The 20,122-nt window shown below is 39.4% G+C and overlaps 1 protein-coding gene across 1 annotated transcript in view; it reads left to right on the plus strand.

Annotated features, from left to right (window-relative positions):
- PLXDC2 (plexin domain containing 2) overlaps positions 1 to 20,122 on the plus strand; it is a 520,858-nt gene that overhangs the window by 205,020 nt on the left and 295,716 nt on the right. The window contains exon 2 of the mRNA XM_006141612.3: positions 3,933 to 4,144. Coding sequence (XP_006141674.1) covers positions 3,933 to 4,144 — 212 coding nt within the window. The remainder of the gene's footprint in view (positions 1 to 3,932; positions 4,145 to 20,122) is intronic.

Raw genomic sequence — 20,122 nt, forward strand, 5'->3', positions numbered from 1 at the left:
TATATATATATATATATACACATACATATACATATATATATATGTATTATTTCCCTGAGCTTTCTGATTCACAGCTACAGCCAAATATGTTGGAGAAAATCAGCTTTGAACGTTTTCCATTGGTGGTTTAATTAATATACAGTGGATAGAAAGCAAGCAATCTGTTCAACCAGACTATTCAAAGATCCCTCCTGTTGCTTTTGTTTTCTCTACAGCTGGGAAGGGAAATATTATATTACATATATCCTTTCACATTGCTTCCAAATGATTAGTTTTGTTGGTCATTTAAAGAATAATTTAAAATATTTTTATGAGTTCAAAAGCCCATGAAATGCAGAGGGGTAATTTATAATGTAGATAGCCAGGCAGTGATTTTTCCAGTTTTCCTGTCTTTATTTCTGTAAAACAGCCATTTCGACTTGTTTTATCTTCTCTAAAAATCATTTGGAAATAGGATCAAAATCAAAGCCAATTGTATACTTCGGTTTTGATGAACCATGTCTTACTGTGTCATGAACATATAGTAACATTTCCTTTATGCACAACTGGGTAGTTTTGCTTATTCATAACATAACCAGGAAAAAAAAAAGAATTAGGCTTAATAGAGCAACCAAAAAAATATTTGCAGGACCTGGTGCTAAAGATCACACATTTTTTCTTGAGAAAGCCCCTCAGGCCCATCCTGAGAAGTTGTTTCTTCTTTGTAAACCCTATTAGAAGGAGCAAGTGATCAGTTTTCCAAGTGTGCGGAAGCAGATTCTAGAAGCCAGTGTGGATGACAGGATCAAGCCAAGGGATGGCTGTAGTAGCTAGAGAGGAAAAATCCTATTAGCACAGGACGAAGCCATGGAGGAAACCCAACCCACAGCTGTCCGGAGACTTACTCTGGTGAGTGCTAGAGGAGGCACAGGCCTTGGTAGATTACAAGAGGCCTCCCTGTCTGCTCAGCTGACTGTCCCCTCATAATTCTGCTCAAGGATGAGTTTGAACATTCACTGCAAAAACAAGCGTTTCACACGTGAATCAGACTTCTCAGAGTTCAATTTAAGTGGGAAATAGGCACTTTATCATTCCTCAGTTTAGAAGTTCCTTTTCATTTGTTCTCTAGAGCAAGGAGGCAGAGAATAAAATGAGAATGAGGAGTGGAGAGAGTTGAGAAATAAAATCTGACATGGAAGGCTTCTCCAATGTTAGTTATTTTGATTCCTCCCTAGTCTGTACCAGGGCCACAGGGGCTCCTGTGAGGTACAGGGCCTCGTGGGCATTGTGAGAAGTATTGTTTTGTCCTATGTCATGAATATCTTTAAAAAAGGTACAATTAATATAAAGAAAAAGAAAAAACACCGATTTAAAAAAGAAAGTTGCTTTGAATTCTGTGTAGATTTTAAACAAGACCAGTTCTCTGAAGTTTTAGGGTTGTTTTTCTCTTTCTTAAAAATTTGCTAAAGGTCATGAGTGCTTGCCAGAGAGAAAGAGAAAGGGACAAGAAAAGTGAGAAAGTATTCAAGAGGCCAAAATTCCTTTTCCTCCATTTCTCCCCCCTTATGGAGTTTTGGTCATACACAAACATACACTCCTGATATATTTTTCAAGCTGTTGTGTCCAGGACTCAAACTAGGCAGTTGACTGTGTGGGATCCAGGCACCCGAACCACCGTGCCACTGGCTTGCCCAGTATATTTTTTCTTGATTTATATTTTGGAGGACTGACATGCCACTGTTTGAAACTATTCTCTTTGTTTATAGGTTTTTGTTTTGTTTTGGTTTTTATACCATTTTTCTATCTGGGACCATTTAATCCATTTACTGCATCGTGTTTGTTACCATTTTTTAAATCTGGACCAACAGTCTACGTGGATCTTGTACAGATCTGTAGTCATGCCTACATGGCTGTTTGTATCCACACGGCCGTGTCGGTGGTATAACTTGCTCAGACCTGTCACCCCAAGTCTAAACCAAATGCACATCTTTGAAGCTGACCTAAATGGTCTGCTTGGAGGTCTTATCTGGTTGTTATAAAATTTTATTGCTTACCTTTGTTGTAAACTGCCTCATATATTTTTGGTAATGAGGCAGAATATATAAATAAAGCAAATAAAATTGCTTTATGTAGCTTTGCTGAGAGTCATAGGTCTTAGAACCTGACACATCCTCAGGAAAAGCTGTCTGCTTTTACAAGTCAGATCCTTTTATTCCCATTTAAAATATGGGGTAACTAAAGGACAGAGAGTTTTATAAATTACACTGGATCCTATAACCAGAGAACAGAACAGAAAGAATTCCAGCTCAGTGTTCCTGAATCCTTGAATAGTAGTTTTTCTATTACTTAATTCTGCCAGATCTTAACGATTCTTACTCCAAATAGATTGTCATTCCTTCACTCAGTCAGTCAGTAAGCATTTTACTGAGGACTCTACAGTGACCAGTAGGGACAACCATGTTAAAGAAGAAACGTTTCTTACAGCGATCATGACAGTGCTGATTAGACATGTTTATTAAACACGTATAATGTGAGGGTGGAAGAGGACCACACTCAACCCATTATGTTTGGGAGTTCTTTTGCCTTCAACAATTCAATGACTTGGGCCCAGTGACACATTTTTCTGGTTCATGGGTTTTTTCCCTGTGGAGTTTTAGCTATTTTGGTCTCTGTGATCCTTTAAAGCTCTAATATTCTGTAAGTCCATAGAAATTTCCAGGTTGCAGATGCTGTGGTAGTATTTCTCTCTGGCATCAGGCAGTAAGAGATGTTTCAAGTTCACTGTGAAACCAAAGAACATCATCTCTGTCTAAAAGCATCATTAGCATCTTTCTGAGTTGAAAAGGAGCCATGTTAGACCGTCATGTCGATCGCCGGAAATGGTTGCTGTAAGTTAGTTATCCAAGTAGCTGATTCCGTGGCGGTATGAGCTGCATTAAACACACTTTGTTTCTTGGAATGTTCCTGACTTGAGGGGAATACCACAGCTATAATTACGCCCTGCTCTCCTAGCCCTTTTTAACCTATATCCCGCCAGTTATAAAAGCTGTCAATTCATATTTCTTGGTAATGGGTGGGTAGAAGAAGGCTGTTCTTCTTGAGCAGAAACTGAATTTCCAATCCTGGCGGTGCACCTTCCCTGCTGACCTGCTGAAATGAAAGACTAGGAGTAATGATTAAATCTAATTTTCCCTCCTGTAGCAGCCGGATGAGCAGGGTCAGCAAGGCCAGTCCCTGCAGATGGCTTTAAAATACCTTTATGATTTGATCTCCCTGTCTCCCCATTCATTCCTGTGAGTGCCTGTCACTGCCATCTTCTCTCACCCTGACAAGATTCCAAGGTGAGAACCATACAAATGAGCAAGCACGTCGGGGATGGTTCCTGAGGGGGTGGCTTATTAAATGAGTTAGGCAGTGTACCAAGTCTGCCCAGTAAGCCACAACATAGGCTCACAATTTACTCAAAGAAAATTCCATGTGCTATTTAACCCATTTCTACACATGGAAGTCTCTTTGCTGTCCAGTATAATTCACGTGAAATAAACTTGCAAATGAATCATGTCTGACTTGTGTTTTTTGAAAAGTCAAAAATCACTTGGTTTCATTCCTTTGTGTGGATTCTAGCTTGCTTTCTCAGAAGAGCCAGGCTATTTATGAAGTGTGTGTGTGTCTGTGTGGAGCGGGTGAGGGAAGGGAATAAAACTGCATTGCTTCAGGGCTGCACATCTGTTTTAGGAACTCTGTGAAATCTGACATTAACCGTTGTCACAACTTTAGGTATATCTGCCTTCCGCTCAGAGAGGTTCCTGCCAGCTCCAAATATTACATGTAAACAGATTTTGCTGTGAGAAGTTCCTTTCCTATTCTCATGAGTAGCAATTATTCCTTTGCTTTAGAAAATACCCTCACATAGGATTCATAACAAGTGACCCAATCTGCTTCTTTTCAAACAGATTGGCAGTATGAAGTTGCCCAGGCCTTCCCTCACACAGAAGAGGAGGTGGAAGTGGACTCGCACATGTACAGCCACAGGTGGAGAAGGAACTTGGACTCTCTCAAGGCCGTAGACACTAACCGAGCCAGCATGGGCCAGGACTCTGGGGATCCCCGAGGCTTCACAGACCTGCTGCTGGATGATGGGCAGGACAACAACACCCAGATCGAGGTAGATAAATAGTCTGAGAAACCGAAATGTATTAATGAGCATATTTCTTATAAGGTGGCCAACATCGGCATATACGTAAATGAACCTCTCATCTCAATTTGGATGTGGACTTTTTTGTGAAAGTCCGATCCATCACTAAAGTCTAATAGCAAAACTATTTAATCACTCATTTGTGTATTTACTCATGAAACACAACAACACAGGCTTGGTGTGGTGTTGACAGTGAAGGAACAATAACAGCATCTGCTCTCGAGGAATTTATTGTGTAAGAGGGTCTAAACCTCATAATCAAATCATCCTGCTACCACACGACATTTACAAAAAAACAGGCCATGTTGTGACGTGGAGGAGCATGATCAGTATTGTTGGCGAGTTGGGGAAGGTGGGTGTTGCCCAAAAGGCTTTGCTTAGGAAGGGGCATTTAGGCAGGGGTTTGGCAGATTGAGAGGCTTTGAGCTGGTGGGAAGAGAGAATGAATGACATTCCTGGAAAAACAAACTGGGGGTCAGCAGGTGGCATGGAGGTTAAGGCAGCTGGATTCCGCATGACCAACAGAGCGGTTCGCTTTCTGTCTCTCTGTCTCTCTCTGTCTGTCTGGCGAACAAACACGCCCTATAGCAAAAACCTCTCAAAAAAAAAAAAAACATTTAAAAGTATGTGCATGTTGAGTTCTGGTGATTCACTAAGGATTCAAAGACCAAATATCCATATTTTATTACTTAATAATGAATAATCTTGCCATAATAAAGTTGGTATATGTTTTATCTTCTATTAGATTGCTAAAAATCACCTCAGAGACCAGCAGGTGATGCAGTGGTTAAGGCACTGGACTCTCACATGACTGACCGTGGTTCAAGTCCCAGAACTGGTAGCTTGAAAATCACGCCAGATGTGTGTGGTAGATGCATTTTGAAATCCCAAAAGAAAAATGGAGGAGAATGGATTGCTGTGTGACCAGGCCCCCTAGGGCATCTTTCTTACTTTTCCCTTTTCCTCTCTCATTCTCTTTGGCAAGTACAGACACACTCCAGGGGGGGAAATAAAGAAAAGGAAAGTGAATTGCATCAGCAATGACTGAGCTGAGAGGTGGCATAGCATATTGAGGGGTCTTGCGGGGTATTTCTGTTTGCCCAGAGCTGAAGGTTGTCCTGGAATATAAGATTTCCAGTTCTGAAAACGGGACAGTTGTGGACAAAGTGGGACCGTTGATCATTCTGTGATGATAAGTTATCCTTAGTTGGAGCTGTGAAGTGGAGGGAGGAGGAAGTTTGGAGAGTGGTTTGGCGAGTACAGAAGTTTGTGGAGGGCACATGTTGGGCAGATTTTAGCATTTCTCAGAGGCCTCACAGGTAATCTGAATTTCTTGTCTCCTTAGAAATAGCATTGCAGGTCTTAAATATTACCTCATTTGTAAATAGAGCACAATAACAACAATAAAAAAAGTTAATCTTGTAGAAAAATGGCACTTGCACTATGTAATAATTTTGAATAGTGACAGCTCTAAGTATTTACATAAGAATACCTTCACAGTTTTAATCTAGCAGAAAGGAGACAAATCTGGAAGCTAGAGTTTCATACTAAGAACACAACCTTTACTTTGAGACACATTGATTTTGATAGGGTTCAGTGGTTCAGTGGAGGTGATTGGGGAGCTAAAGTCTACCTAGTCACTCTTGGCGCCAAAGTTGCTAGATAATTTCCTCTTCTGGGAAGTTTTTCCTATTATGACTCTGAAATAGTATTTTTGAACACTACTGCATCTTTTTTGGGGAAAACACTTTTGCCTGATTTAGATAGAAATAAGAAAGAAAAGGGGACCAGCAGTTAGCATAATGGCTATGTTGCTGGACTCCCATGTAGTTGACTGCGGTTTGAGTCCTGGACCCGGTGGCTTAAATTCACATCAGGCACATGTGCGTGCGTGCCCAAGATCCCGAGAGGAGAATGGAGGAGAAGGGATTGTGGTATGGCCATCCCCCCCTGGGGGTGATTTCTCAATTACTATCTCTCTGTCTCTCTCTGTCTTTCTGGAGAGCGTTTGCACCCTATAGCAAAAACCTCTCCAAAAAAAAAAAAAAAAAAAAAAAAGAAAGAAAAAGAAAAAGAAATCAGAAAGAAAGGAACCAAATAGTTATGAGGTGACTACTTGATGATGAGCCTTATGATAAGAGCTTTTTCATCTTTTAGAAAAAAATATTTTGGCTAATAGAACTTCGTAGAAGCATTGAGCATAAATTGTATTTTTTTTTTCTTTAGATGCTTTCAGAGTTAATATCAGGGATCAAAATTACTTGGACCAGCATCACTGGCTACAAAAGGGTCTGGGGATGTTGAAATCATTTGTATCTCAGTGAGACTAACCCCTCCCCCCGTCATGGTATTCTTGTGCATGGTCTTCTCATTTATTCCATTGTCTAGACTTTATATAGTACTTTCACTAAAAACAAAATAAAACCCCAAACCTAAGGAAGACAATAACACATTTATTATTTTGGCACACATTCATCTTGAAATAAACAAAGACTTATTCTCTTAACTTGGTATTTGGTGACAGTATTTTTTCTGGCTCTTCACAGAACAGATAATGGAAGGACTGTAAAACTTGGTGTTCTAATTAAAAAACTCTTCCAATTTACATTTTGTCATTGTTGTTATTGTGTTCTTTTTTAAACATTCTTCCCATGATGGTGCAAAGGTGTTTTGAAGCCAGCTATATTTCTTGTTGAATAAGCAAGGACCTAACAGATGGCAAATGTCACTGTTAATCTGAATGTCAATTTATGTGGGACTTTTTAAAAAAAAATCTTATCAGAGAGTGTGTGCGCTTGCTAGAGAGAGATGGGGAGAAGGAGAAAGCACTCCCCAACCGGGGTCGTCCTGCTGCAATCCCTTCTCAGTGTCTCTATCCTGTCTGGATTTTGAGCGTGCGTGCACCTGCACACACACACACACGTCCTTGTGTGTTTTGTTGCAAGCTGTCAGGAATGTGATTTGAACCACGTGGTCAGCCATGCAGGATCCAGCTTCCATAACCACAAGGCCATAGGGTCAGCTCAAGACTTTTTTCTTGTATTTCCTCTGTTCATGTGAAAATATGAACACTTAGGTAAGAAGAAAAGTGCCTTCTACAGTTGTAGGTATTAAAAATAAGGTGTCAGAAAACAAACACTAACTTGATACTTTTTGTCATCATTTTGAGAAATAAAGGCTTACAGAACTTTCACATAAGGTTAGAATCCATTCATGATCTGGCTCTGTTTGAGCAGCCTTAACTAAATCCCAGGACTCCAGAGACATAAGCATAAGCATCAGGGCAAGGGATCATCACCTCTTTCTCTGTTGTCGAGCCCTTCTGGTAGCACCTCATGGCATGGACAGGGCCTTGCCAGTGCTCACCAAGGCTCGCAGATGTTCATAAGGCCCAGGTTCAGTCATTGCCTAAAGAGTAGTGTGATAATACATAGGTTTTCACTTTTCAGAAAGAATCCCAAATTCCTTTGTGCCACACTAACCCAATATATGTTTTCACCACTATTCACTATCCTCTCTTGACAATGAAAGTGTTTATGAAAGGGACAATAGACTGTGACTTTTGCCTGGCTTCCAAAGTTTGTGGATGACCTGAAGAAGGGAAGTTTTATAAATAGGGCTTTGGGAAGCTGAGCAGACGTGCAGTGGTTAATTTATGATACTCTGTAAGGCAAACCCATATAGATGGTTCCGGATTCATATCCAGAGACCTCCCTGAGTACACCAGGTATGCACATGCCCATGACCCAGGGCTGGCTGAGGCTGGGGGTGGGTCACAGCACGGGGATCTTGTTTCTCTGTCTACCTGTCTCTATCGTTTTTGTTCATGGAAGAAATAAGTAAATAAATAATAAATAAATAAAGTTTAAAAACTAGGGCTGATGGATCATATAAATATAATTTCACAATCCAAACTGACCTAGGAATTGTGAGCCAGGCTGGTACTCCAAAACTTTAACATGCTTACAAATACTTATAAATCTCCTTTTAATCAATGCATTCCTTTATAAAAAAAAAATTTTTTTTGGAGAGGTTTTTGCTATAGGGTGTGTGTGCTTGCCAGACAGACAGAGAGAGACAGAGAGACAGAAAGCGAGAAATCACCCCCCAGGGGGAATGGCCATGCCACAATCCCTTTTCCTCCATTCTGCTCTCGGGATCTTGGGCATGCACGCACTCGCACTCGGCATGAGTTTTAAGCCACCAGGTCCGGGACATGAACCACGGTCAACTACATGGGAGTCCAGCGACATAGCCATTACGCTAACTGCTGGCCCCCACTGCCACCCCCAGTCATTATTATTTTTTTTATTTAAGGTTTTTGCCATAGGGTGCACAAGCTTGCCGGAAAAAGACAGAGGGAAAGTTGTCCCATGATGGCTATGTCACAATCCCTTCTCTGTTCTCCTGAGATGCTGGGCACATACACTCATGAGCCTGGCATGATTAGCCACCAGGTCCAGGACTCAAACCGTGGTCATCATGTGGGAATTCAGCATCTTAACCGCTATTCTACCTATTGGCCCCTCAATGCATATTTTGATGTCTTGGTCTAGGCTGGAGCCTGATTGATATTCTGTATTTCCAGCATGTTCCCAGGCGATGCATCTGTGGTATAGGCTAGACTTTGTGTTATTGCGAACCTGAACACAAAGCAGATTTAGCTGTTAGCGTGAGGCTATAAGTGTTCTGAAAAATCTTAAATTAAATTAAATTGCCTACTAACAATATGTCTTGTGGAGCTGTCATTCTGGTGCCATATTAAATATTGCAGGCATATCCAGCAACTGTTACATCAAACAGCATCTTTCAGTTCTTATCTGAAGAAAGTGCAATTAGGAATGATCAGCAAATCTGTGTGATTTAACCACAAAGTAAAATCCAGTCTTTCTTTCTTTACTTTTCTTCTTCTTTAATTGCCAGAGGGCACATGTGCTTTTCAGAGAGAGGGAGAGAGAGACAGAGAAAGGAGGAATGCAATCCCCCAGTGGGGTGTGGTCATGTTTCAATCCCTTCTCCTCGATTTTTCCATCCTGATGGGATTTGGGGCATGCATACAATGTGCTGGTATGACTTTAAAGCCACTAGCACCAAAATTTGAAAAGCAGTCATGTAGGATCCTACTCCCTTAATATCCAGGCTACAAGGTTGTCCAACACGTGTTTCTTTTAAATACATGTCATTGTTCTCTATTGTGGCCACACTGCCAGTTGAGTGGCATTCTTATTTTTACAAATTGTGCAATCTGTTTCTTTAGAAATATTCTCGTTGCTAATGGGTGCTACTAAGGTGATCTGTTTGGGAGGGAAAAATTTACTGGCAAATGCTTGATCCACAAGGGAGTGTGATTACTTTGATGATTAGTCTACAAAGAAAAAGGCAAATTTTGTTATGTTGACATGGGCAGAAGCTCCATGGCATGTTTACATACAGATAACAAGTCAGATTATCCTTAGATAAGAAAAATCATATTGCTTGTTTATCTTTTAAGCCTGGATAAGTTTTTTCAATTTCAAAGGGCTGACAAGAACAATAATGACAATAAAGATATGATAGTAGGAAGCCACATCATCCCATTTTCCAGAACTAGCACAATGAAAATTTGCAGTGTTGTGCTAATTCTGTCTTCAGCCTGCTGTTACACTCCATGGACTCTTAGATGACAGCACTTCTTCACAAGATGATAGCAGATTTGTGACATTTTTCAAAAGAAAGAAAAGAAAACCCCACCTGATGTTGAATGTTTTTGCTCCTGTATTTATTATGAATGTGCAAAGCTAGTGGAGATTATTTTAGAAGTGAAGCATTTCCACCTTAGCAAGTCTTAAACCTGCAGAGGTTTTGGTATGTGGCTACAGAACTGGAAAGTTTTATGAAGGGAATACTAAAATTAATCTCGAAGCAGCACAGGAGTACTTGACTCTAGAGTGAACTGAAATTTCCTGAATGCATGGAGGTGTCAGATTGGCTTCCACAAAACATGGGAAAGCAAGCACTGTGAGATGTGCAATTGAAAAGCAGGAGAAATACCGAATAGGCTCATTAACACGGAGAAGGTGACTCTTGGGAAGAGAACCGGGGTTCAAGGAGGGATGAGGAATAGAGAGCTGGGTATGAAGTTATTTCTAGATAGAGAGTTTTGCACAGATAAGCAGTATAGCAAGATTTGAAACTTCATTGTGTACTAGGCTATGGTGTTTGGAATTGATTAGGAATATATCTGGAAGCTGCTTTTTTTTTTTTTTTTAATTGAGGATGTGTACACTTATCAGAGAATGACCAAGAAAGAGTGGGAAACTTGGGACCAGCAGTTAGTGTAATGGCTATGTCACTGGACTCCCACGTAGTTGGCCACAGTTCGAGTCCCAGACCTGGTGGCTTAAACTCACGCCGGGCACGTCTGCATGCGTGCCCAAGATCCCGAGAGGAGAATGGAGGAGAAGGAATTGCAGTGTGGCCATCCCCCCTGGGGGGTGATTTCTCACTTTCTGTCTCTCTGTCTCTCTCTGTCTGTCTGGCAAGAAAAAAAGAAAAAAAAAAAAAGGAGTGGGAAACTGAGAAAGCATCCACACATCCCCACATGGAGAACGGTTACATCTCAATCTCTTCTCCATTCTCCTTTTAGGATTTTAGGCACACATGCACTCATGCTCAGCATTTTTCAAGCGGCAAGGTCTGACCGTCGAACCTCACAGTGAGCCATGTGAAATCCAACTACCTTAATCACCATGCACTGGCTGACTCACCACAGAAAGATTTTAAATAGGGAAAGGCAAGATTACTTTGCTTGTTCTAAAATATTGCCATGGGCAACTAAGTGGAGACTGATTAGAAAAACCCAAATCTATGAGTGGAAAGATGAATTCATTTTTTTTTTTAAGAGTTCATCTCTTTCTTTTATTCTACGAGTGGGAAAGACAGAGAAAGAAAGAGTGAGAGTAGGAGAGATAGGTAGCCCCCAACAAGCTCTTAATGTCATGATCCAGCATTGGCCTTAGTCAGCCCCAGGTCATGGCTGTGCATGCCCAGTGTATTGCGGGATTTCTCTAGACTCCAACCTGTACCCTCCCTGTGGGTCAGCCTCGCGGAATGTTGAGTTATTGCGGTACAATCGAGCCCCCAAGATGAGGTAAATATAGAAAATTGTGAGATCAAATGAAAGAGTGCTTACTGGAGAGACTCTGATTGGTTAGTAGAGAGGCTCTGATTGAGCATAGACTCTGATTGGTTAGTAGAGAGGCTCTGAGATTACAAATTTCAGAAATATGAGGGGCCTTCAAAAAGTTCACAAAAAATGCACGTGATAAAAAAAATCTGTGCATGCAGTCCTCTTTTTATGTTTTGCACCATATAAACTCATGTATTAATGCCATTTTTTACTTAAATGCTGTGCTGTTGCTGAAATTTTGCCTGTCTCTGGTGCTTGCTTGACTCTGAAGGTTAGCAGGAAATCCTTGTCACTGTCTTTGCTTGCTGGTTGGCAGCCACTACCTCAATGGCACTAACTAATGTGTGTTGGAAGTGCCTTCATTTCTTCAACTCTATTATTACCAAAAGTTGACGTTAACTGACAACAGAATCTATTTCAATTTCTTCTATTTTGGTAATGGGCAAAAATATGTAGTTTTAAACTTCTGATTTAATCTCATTCATTTTCTTTTAGAATATTGATGAGGACTTGTACTTTGCAAAGAGGAAAATGCACTGAAAATAGTAAATCAGGCAGAAGTGAGATCTGCAATTATTGCTCACCCTCTAAAAAGATAATGAGGATTAAAATAGAGTATCATATATCTTGCTCAATTATAGATTATTCTTAGCTTGACATGTCAGCTCCTTATTGAAACAAAAATGGAAAAAGATCCATAACTGTCTTTCAAAGAGTTCTATAAAGAATAACTGAATTACCTCTAGGATGCTTCTCTGTTAGCTAATTGAGTTTAGTTACAGTAATGGCGTGAAAATAGTCTTCACAATGATATATACAGGTTGTAATAGTATTAAGTGTGTTAGTCATATAATTTATTTTTAGAAAAAAGTATTATGCTTTAGAGTGCATTCTTGCCTTCTCCATGTTAAAGAGAAATATCATATTTAATCTTCCCACCCCACATGGGAGCCTGTGATTAATTATCAGAATACTGCACTAGGGTTTTCCTACTTCAATTCCCTAGCCATTCCTGAGCACCCTGGTATATTTTCACTTTGCATTAAATATTGACAGTGACAGGGAAATTCTGATAGGAATACCAGGAAACTGTTAATCAAGGAATTTTCTATTTTAATATCTAGCAAACTTCTTTTTCTCTTTGATTATACTAATTTTTTAAGAGAGATTTCTGCTGTAGCATGCATTGCATTCACCAGAGAGACTCAGAGAGACAGAGAGACAGAAATAGAGAAATCACCCCCCGAGGGGGAATGGCCACACCACAATCCCTTCTCTTTCATTCTCCCCTTGGGATTTTGGGCACGCACGCACATGTGCCCAACATGAGTTTTAAGCTTCCGAGTCTAGGACTCAAACCTTGGTTGACTACATAGGGGTCTAGCAATGTAACCATTATGCCATCTGCTGGTCCCAATTATTTTAATTTCTAGAGGACATTTAAAGTACACTTTTATGAAATTATTTTAATATAAAAATACATAGTTTATCCCCACTGTCTAAATATTAATCTAATTGGTTTAGAACTCATGCTAAAAATACAGATATTTTTTGATGGTTCAGAATGTGCCAAATCTTTGTGTGTTGAACAAAGGACTTAGGGTGCAGGATTGAGTGCCCATTTAGTATGGGCTGGACTTGGGAGCTGGAAGTCCAGGAAGGACAGTTCATGGGGAGGTGAGCTCACAGTACTCCCTGGAAGGATTTGTCCTGTTGACATTTCACCCATGGAGAGGGATTACATAGGGGAAATACACCTTCAAGGATCAAACATAAAGTAAGTAGGCTACTGCTACTGCTGATGGCTTTTCTACCATTAGTTTAGGAAAAATGTGAAAAAAAGTCATCTGTCAGAATCTAGACTGGGATTACCAAATCCAAGGAATGTTGAGGTCAGTCTGTCTCCCTGTGGGGACCATAATCTATCTCTTCAGCTATCTTGTTTCCTGGCAATGCAGAGCTTCTGGGGCCATTCACTGCACAGTCCCATGCTGTTTTAATGTATTAGGTCATTGGGAAAGTCATGATGTATTTGTCTATGTTTTCCTATGCAAAAATGTGTCAGAACTTTTCTGACACCTCAATATTAGGCCTTAAGGACTTCTCTCCCTGTGATCTTTAGAATCAGAAATGAAATAATAGAGTGATTGGAGCTCAAGGCTAAACTGACCAGACTTAGAACAGACATGTTAATAGAGTGAGTTTTATTACTGCACCTGGGGGAGATGGTAGCCCCTAGTTATTCTCAGGAGGATTTGTAGTGCAATGGATCTGTCAACCATCTATAATGTGAACTTACTTAACTTTTAGAAGGTCTAATGTGGGACCAGCAGTTAGCATAATGGCTATGTTGCCGAACTCCAATGTAGTTGACCACGGTTCGAGTTCTGGACCCAGTGGCTTAAACTCACTGGGTGCGTGTGCATGCGTGCCCAAGATCCCGAGAGGAGAGTGGAGGAGAAGGGATTGTGGCGTGGCCATCCCCCTTGGGGGATGATTTCTCGCTTTCTATCTCTCTGTCTCTTTCTGGTGAGTGCACGTGCCCTATAGCAAAAATCTCTCAAAAAAAAAGAAAAAAAGAGAAAAAGTCTAATGCCAGTTGGGCATACTAATCACACTGAATGTTTGCCATTTATTATATAAACTTTTGTACACTAAAGAATTTAGCCCCAGTGTATTAAAAAAGGAGAAGAGAAAGGCTTCTGGTAAATAGTGGTGCTCTGTAATTTTATCATTTGTGGCAACTGGGAGTTTCTAAGTCCTTTTGCCAAAGATGTGTCAGGTGTCTTTGCAATATTGTGACTTAGATGGAAACACTTTTAGATCTACACATAAATCAGTCATTACAAATATAGGAGACATCTAACATTCCCTCTGATTATTTAAACTTGAGGTATAAAAAGTTGTATTTCTACTTCTTTATTTTTCTTTTTTTTGGAGACGTTTTTGCTCTAGGGGGTGTGCGCTCGCCAGGCAGACAGAGAGAGACAGAGAGATAGAAAGCGAGAAATCACCCCCCCCCAAAGGGGATGGCCACGCCTAAGTACCTTCTCCTCCATTCTCCTCTCGGGATCCTGGGCACGCACGCACATGCGCCCGGCATGAGTTTAAGCCACCGGGTCTGGGACGTGAACCGCAGTCGACTACATGGGAGTCCAGCGACATAGCCATTATGCTAACTGCTGGTCCCAGAAGTTGTATTTCTACTTCTAAGCAATGATGTAAAATATACTCAGTGTTCACGGCATTTTCTTCACCTTCAATTATTCAATTATTAAAGCAGATTTAGAGATAAAGGTCTCTTTATTAAAAATTGTGTGTGTATGTGTGTGTGTGTGTGTGTATTCATTGCTTTTGCATTGGTGATAAAGAAATTTACTAATGTAGCACCCTATGATCTGTTAAAGAGGTATTTGTTATTCAGAGGTTCAGGAAGGGGTGTCATGTTTAGAATGAAAGGAGACTCCTTAGTTTTCTTTTTCTGTGTCTCTGATAAAAAGGAAGAAAAAAAATAAAATAAAAAACCTTTCTGTTCATGCCCTTGCAATGCATGGATGTCTGAATCTGTCTAGCAACAAGAGAAGAATTGAACTTTGCAGCCCCTGGGACCAGTAGTTTTGAGCTATTTTCTATATAGTATTTCAAGCCTGAGCTATTAAATAGTTTGGGATTCATTGCACTGAATTGAATGAACGGATTAAACACAGCTGAAGGTATTTCTTTTTTACATGTGATTTCTAGCTCTTGCAAACTACATAAATTTTTGTACTTGCTGTCTTAAAGAGTAAAACTAGGAAAAATATTAACATTCATCTTTTAGATAGTATCTCTGTATCTGTCCCTATTTATTTGTCTGACAACCTACCTACCTGTCACCTATATATAGTATTTTGGATTCACAATGCAGATCCCGTTTGCAGCCAAAGGAATTTAAAAGTAAAACTTGAATAGCAAACTTCTTTTTAAAAAATATTTATTAAGTTTTATTCGTTATTACTATTATTATTTTTTAATTGAGAGAGAGACATGGGGGGGTGAGAAAACAAGCCATCAGGTCCAGTACTCAAACTGTGGACCACCATTGGGAGTCCAGAGCCTCAACCACCATGCCACATGCTAGCCTCTTGCATAGCAAACTTCTATATGTCTAAATTTAAAAAGTTTCATTTAGTTACAGAACTTCTTCCTGAGGAAATTGTTCAAGTACTTCAAAAGCTGAAAATGTTTCATCTCATCATAGAATTTTCTGCCTAAAAATAATGCCGACTAACCTTTTGATGTTAATGAATAATAGTCCACAAAATTTTATGATTTTTGAAGATGAATGCATTGATCTTGATGTTCATAGTTTTTCCTCTAAGGAATTTATATAGAATGTTTCCCCATTTTCTTGGTGTAATTTGCACAGTGTTCATTATTTGAAAATGAATCTTTACTAGCTCTATCATTTAAAACTAGCATCCAGTGAAAGGTTATTTATTTATTTATTTATCTTTTTTTGGAGAGGATTTTGCTATAGGGCACGTGCGCTCGCCAGACAGACAGAGACAGAGAGATAGAAAGCGAGAAATCACCCCCCAGGGGGGATGGCCACGCCGCAATCCCTTCTCCTCCATTCTCCTCTCGGGATCTTGGGCACGCATGCACACGCGCCCGGCATGAGTTTAAGCCACCAGGTCCGGGACACGAACTGCGGTCGACTACGTGGGAGTCTAGTGACATAGCCATTACGCTAACTGCTGGTCCCAAGTGAGAGGTAATTTAAAGTTTTGTCTTCTGAAAATGTTTACCAAGAACATATTAACAAGTCTTTCCAAAGAACCAAGAACAGTTCTTTTTTTCCATTGTAAAAAGGATTATAGAATGATCGGTTATCTTAGAAAACATGTATAAATAATTATTTTTTTTCTTTCTTAAATACCATTTTAATAAAGAATGACTTGTCTATCATCTTCATCCACTGAGTGATCAGATACTGCGTTATCATTTTCATAAGTGAATGGCATTAATCTTTATCAGAACAGAAGAGTATCCCATTCAAATGGGAAAATGTAATGAAAAGAGGGTTTGTAAGGAAAGAACTTTATGAATAAACATAGAAATGAGCTAGACCAAGATAATAAGTATTCCTTAGAAACGCTTCTCATTTTACCAATTGAACCAGGTGAGAGTAAAATAAATCTTGTACAGGTTAACAAACTTTTTAGACCAAGCTTTGTATATTCACAGTTCCACAATTCTATGAAAGTAATACTTTCCATCTGAAACCTGAGGAAGTAAAGGATTAGACATTGAAAAACCCTTCTTCTGCCAACAGCCCCTCCTAGGTGGGTGTCTGTAAAGCAGCTGCGATCCGGCTACTTATTGGTCCACGGAGAACTAGAAATCAAAATTACCTTTGCTATGGTCAAAATGTTCTTTTGCCTCATTAAATAGATTTTCTATGGTTTGAGCAAACTTAATGTATAATATTTGATGTGCTTTGTTCAGTTTTGTTGCTGAAAAATCCTAACTGCCATTTCAAAGATTTTTAAATGTGATATATTCTGCACACAATCAAAGTTCTTTGCATAAAAGGACAAAAGAAAAAGAACTCTGCATTTTTATCTCCTCCAGAACAATGTTGAAACATTTTCAAAGGGAAAAGCGTTTTTACATTTTTGGTCTTTTTTGGGTTTTAGCATATTTACATATATATAATGGACTATCTTGGGGATGAGGCCTAAGTCTAATTTCATAAATTCACTTGTATTTCCTGTATGCCTTATATACATAGCCGGAAGGCAATTGTATACATTATTTTTAATGCAGTGTTTTGATTGTGACCTATCATATGAGATTAGGTGCAGAATTTTCCACTCATGGCATCATGTTGGTGCTCAAAAAGTTTTGAATTTTGGTGCATTTCAAATTTCAGGTGGTTGGATTAGAGATGCTCAACTTGGTTTTGTTTTGTTTTGTAGTTAGATAGTGATTACCATCAATGCAAATTATAGTAAACGTTTAAAGACTATTCCTCCTGATTTTCTATTTTCTTTTTAAATGTTGGTAATAAAGAATCAAGAAGGAAGAAGTAATTTCCAGCTTTGAAACGGTCCCTGTAGCAAAGCAAGGAGTGACTTTACAGCAGAGAATCAGAATCTGGGACAAACATTAATTTTCTCACTTCGTTCCATTTTATTCCATCAGCGCTTTCTACCAGGGATCTGTCTGCTCAGTAACCTCTGGACCAATGTATCATTGTCTTCCTTTGGGCCGCAGTTGCAAAATTATAAACTAAAGAACTTGGCATAGTAGGTGGTGGTTTAAAGATTCATATGTCTAGGCAAGGTTTATGTATACTAGTTTTCTCAAAGCCTATACTACATGTATGTGTGTGTGTGTGTGTGTATGTTTGTGTGTTTTTGTATCTGTGTATGTGCACACTCACATTATTTCTAATCATTATAATTAAAAATTATTTCGTAGGGGGAAAAAAAAAATCAATGGTGGCCTGGACTTAGCTCTCCTGTTTCCCAGAGCAGTACTACTGACATGTCTTTCTGATGGTGACAGCAATAACAACTAAACAGATATATGGAGGACTGGCCAAGATTTCATTTCCTATTTACTTTTTTTTCTACCCAGAGGGTACATGAAAGAGAGAGAGAGAGACATAAAGAGAGCCAAAGAGAGAACTCCTAGTAGGACCTATTCATGCTGCAGTTGTTTTCCCTGAATATCACTGCAAGCCATGTAATCATGAAATTAGCATACTGTTTTAAAAGACCAAGTCTGGGGGGCTAGCAGGTGGTGTGGTGGTTAAGGTGCTTGACACTCCCACATGGCTGACCATGGTTTGAGTCCTGAATCTGGTGGTTTGCTTTCTCATTTTCCTTTTCTCTCTCTCTCATCAAACTAAAATAAATAAACGAATAAATAAAATTAAAATAAATAATTTTAAATAAGAGACCAAGTCTGGGAAAAATCTAACTCAGATTGCCATCTACTTGAGGAAAGAGACAATGCTGGGCACTTTGTTGATGTTCATAAATCATCCATTGATTTGAAGCAAATTTTATTGGATGCAGGGAGCCTAGTATTTAACTGAGGGTTAGACAGGACAGAGACTTTATTTTGACCAAGAAAACCAAGACTAGTTTGTGGTTTAGACTCTCTCTCTTCATGCTGTCAGGTTACTGAGCACATGCACACATGCTCTTTGTTTTGGATTTTATTTGTATTTTATTTTATTTTATTTTTTTTCTCCATAGTCACCAGAGTTTAAAGGGACTCAAATCATGCTCGGTCATGTGGAATTTGGCTCCCTCTGCACATTACAGTGTTTACTGTGCTTTGGGGCCAGTCCCAAGATTCCCTTTTGAGTCTGTGAATTCCTTAAACTTCAATTATGTGGTCTAGATCGTAACTCTGGAAAAGAATGAAGAGAGACATTGAAAGGATTCAAAGTTCAATGGGTTTTAGTTTAATGGAACTTATTTTATTTTTAAAAATAATGGAATTCAGAAATTATGAAAATCTGTCTAGGAGACAGGATGTTGAGTTCAAGATGATGAGGAGCTCATATAATGTTCTCTTATCCTCTCTTCCCTCGTGCGCCCTTCCAGGACAGGCACATAAAGTCTTAGGAGTCTTGTTCACTTGGATATTTCCCAGCCATTTTGAGCCTTCTGCTCCCTTAGCAGTAAATTTGCCCTCTCAACCAAGCATTTATCTTAACTTAAAAACTTACATACTACTAATGACCTGTGTGGTCTGAAGCCATTCCCATGTCTCCATTACGGTAAGGCCATGGTGTATACAGTAGATTTTCTTTTGGACTAAGTGAAAGACCTCTCCTTTAAATTTTGGACTAAGTGAAAGCCCCCTCCTTTTTTTTTTTTTTTTTTTTTTAAGAGAGATTTTTGCAGGGCCAACAGGTGGCATGGTAGTTAAGTGACACACCTACATGGCCGACCATGGTTTGAATCCCAGACGTGTTGGTTTGCTTTCTCTCTTTCCTTCTCTTTGTGGGTCTGTCTTTCTCTGGTCAAATGAAAATAAATGAATGAATAAATAAAATAAAATAAATCATTCTTTTTTAAAATAAAGAACAGGCAAAACTAATCTATAGTGACAGAAATCAGAACTGTTTTAAAAAAAAGAGATTTTTGCTATAAGGCATGTGTGCTTGCTGGAGACACAGAGACAGAGAGACAGAAAGTGAGAAATCACCCCCAGGGGGATGGCCATGCCACAATCCCTTCTCCTCCATTCTCCTGTCAGGATTTTGGGTATGCAAGCATGCATACCCAGCCTGAGTTTTGAGCTGCCAGATGCAGGACTTGAACCATGGTCGACTACATGGGAGTCCAGCGATGAAACTTTATACCATCTGCTGGTCCCAAGGCCTCTCTATTTCAAATAAGGTCTGACAAATGAAACTCTACCGATACCACTCCAAACCATATAGCCACAAAATGACCAGACTATTTCAAAAGATCAAGCCTGGGGAAAATCTAACTCAAATTGCCATCACCTGGAGGAAAGAAGCAATACTGGGCACTTGCTGGTGTTCATAAAGCCTCCATTGACTTGAAGCAGATTTTATTGGTTGCAGGGGAGGTAGTATTTAACTGAGGGTTAGACAGAAAACCCAGAAAAAAAAGAGAGACTTTACTTCCTTTTTGACCAAGAAAACCAAAACTCAATTGTGGTTTTAGGCTCTCAGGAAAATAGAATGTGGGAAGAACAAGAACTAGTTTACTAACAAAAGTCTGATATTTTTTCTGTTAAAATGT

This window comes from Tupaia chinensis, unplaced genomic scaffold (assembly GCF_000334495.1).
Source record: "Tupaia chinensis unplaced genomic scaffold, TupChi_1.0 Scaffold000060_1, whole genome shotgun sequence".
Lineage (NCBI taxonomy): Eukaryota > Metazoa > Chordata > Mammalia > Scandentia > Tupaiidae > Tupaia > Tupaia belangeri.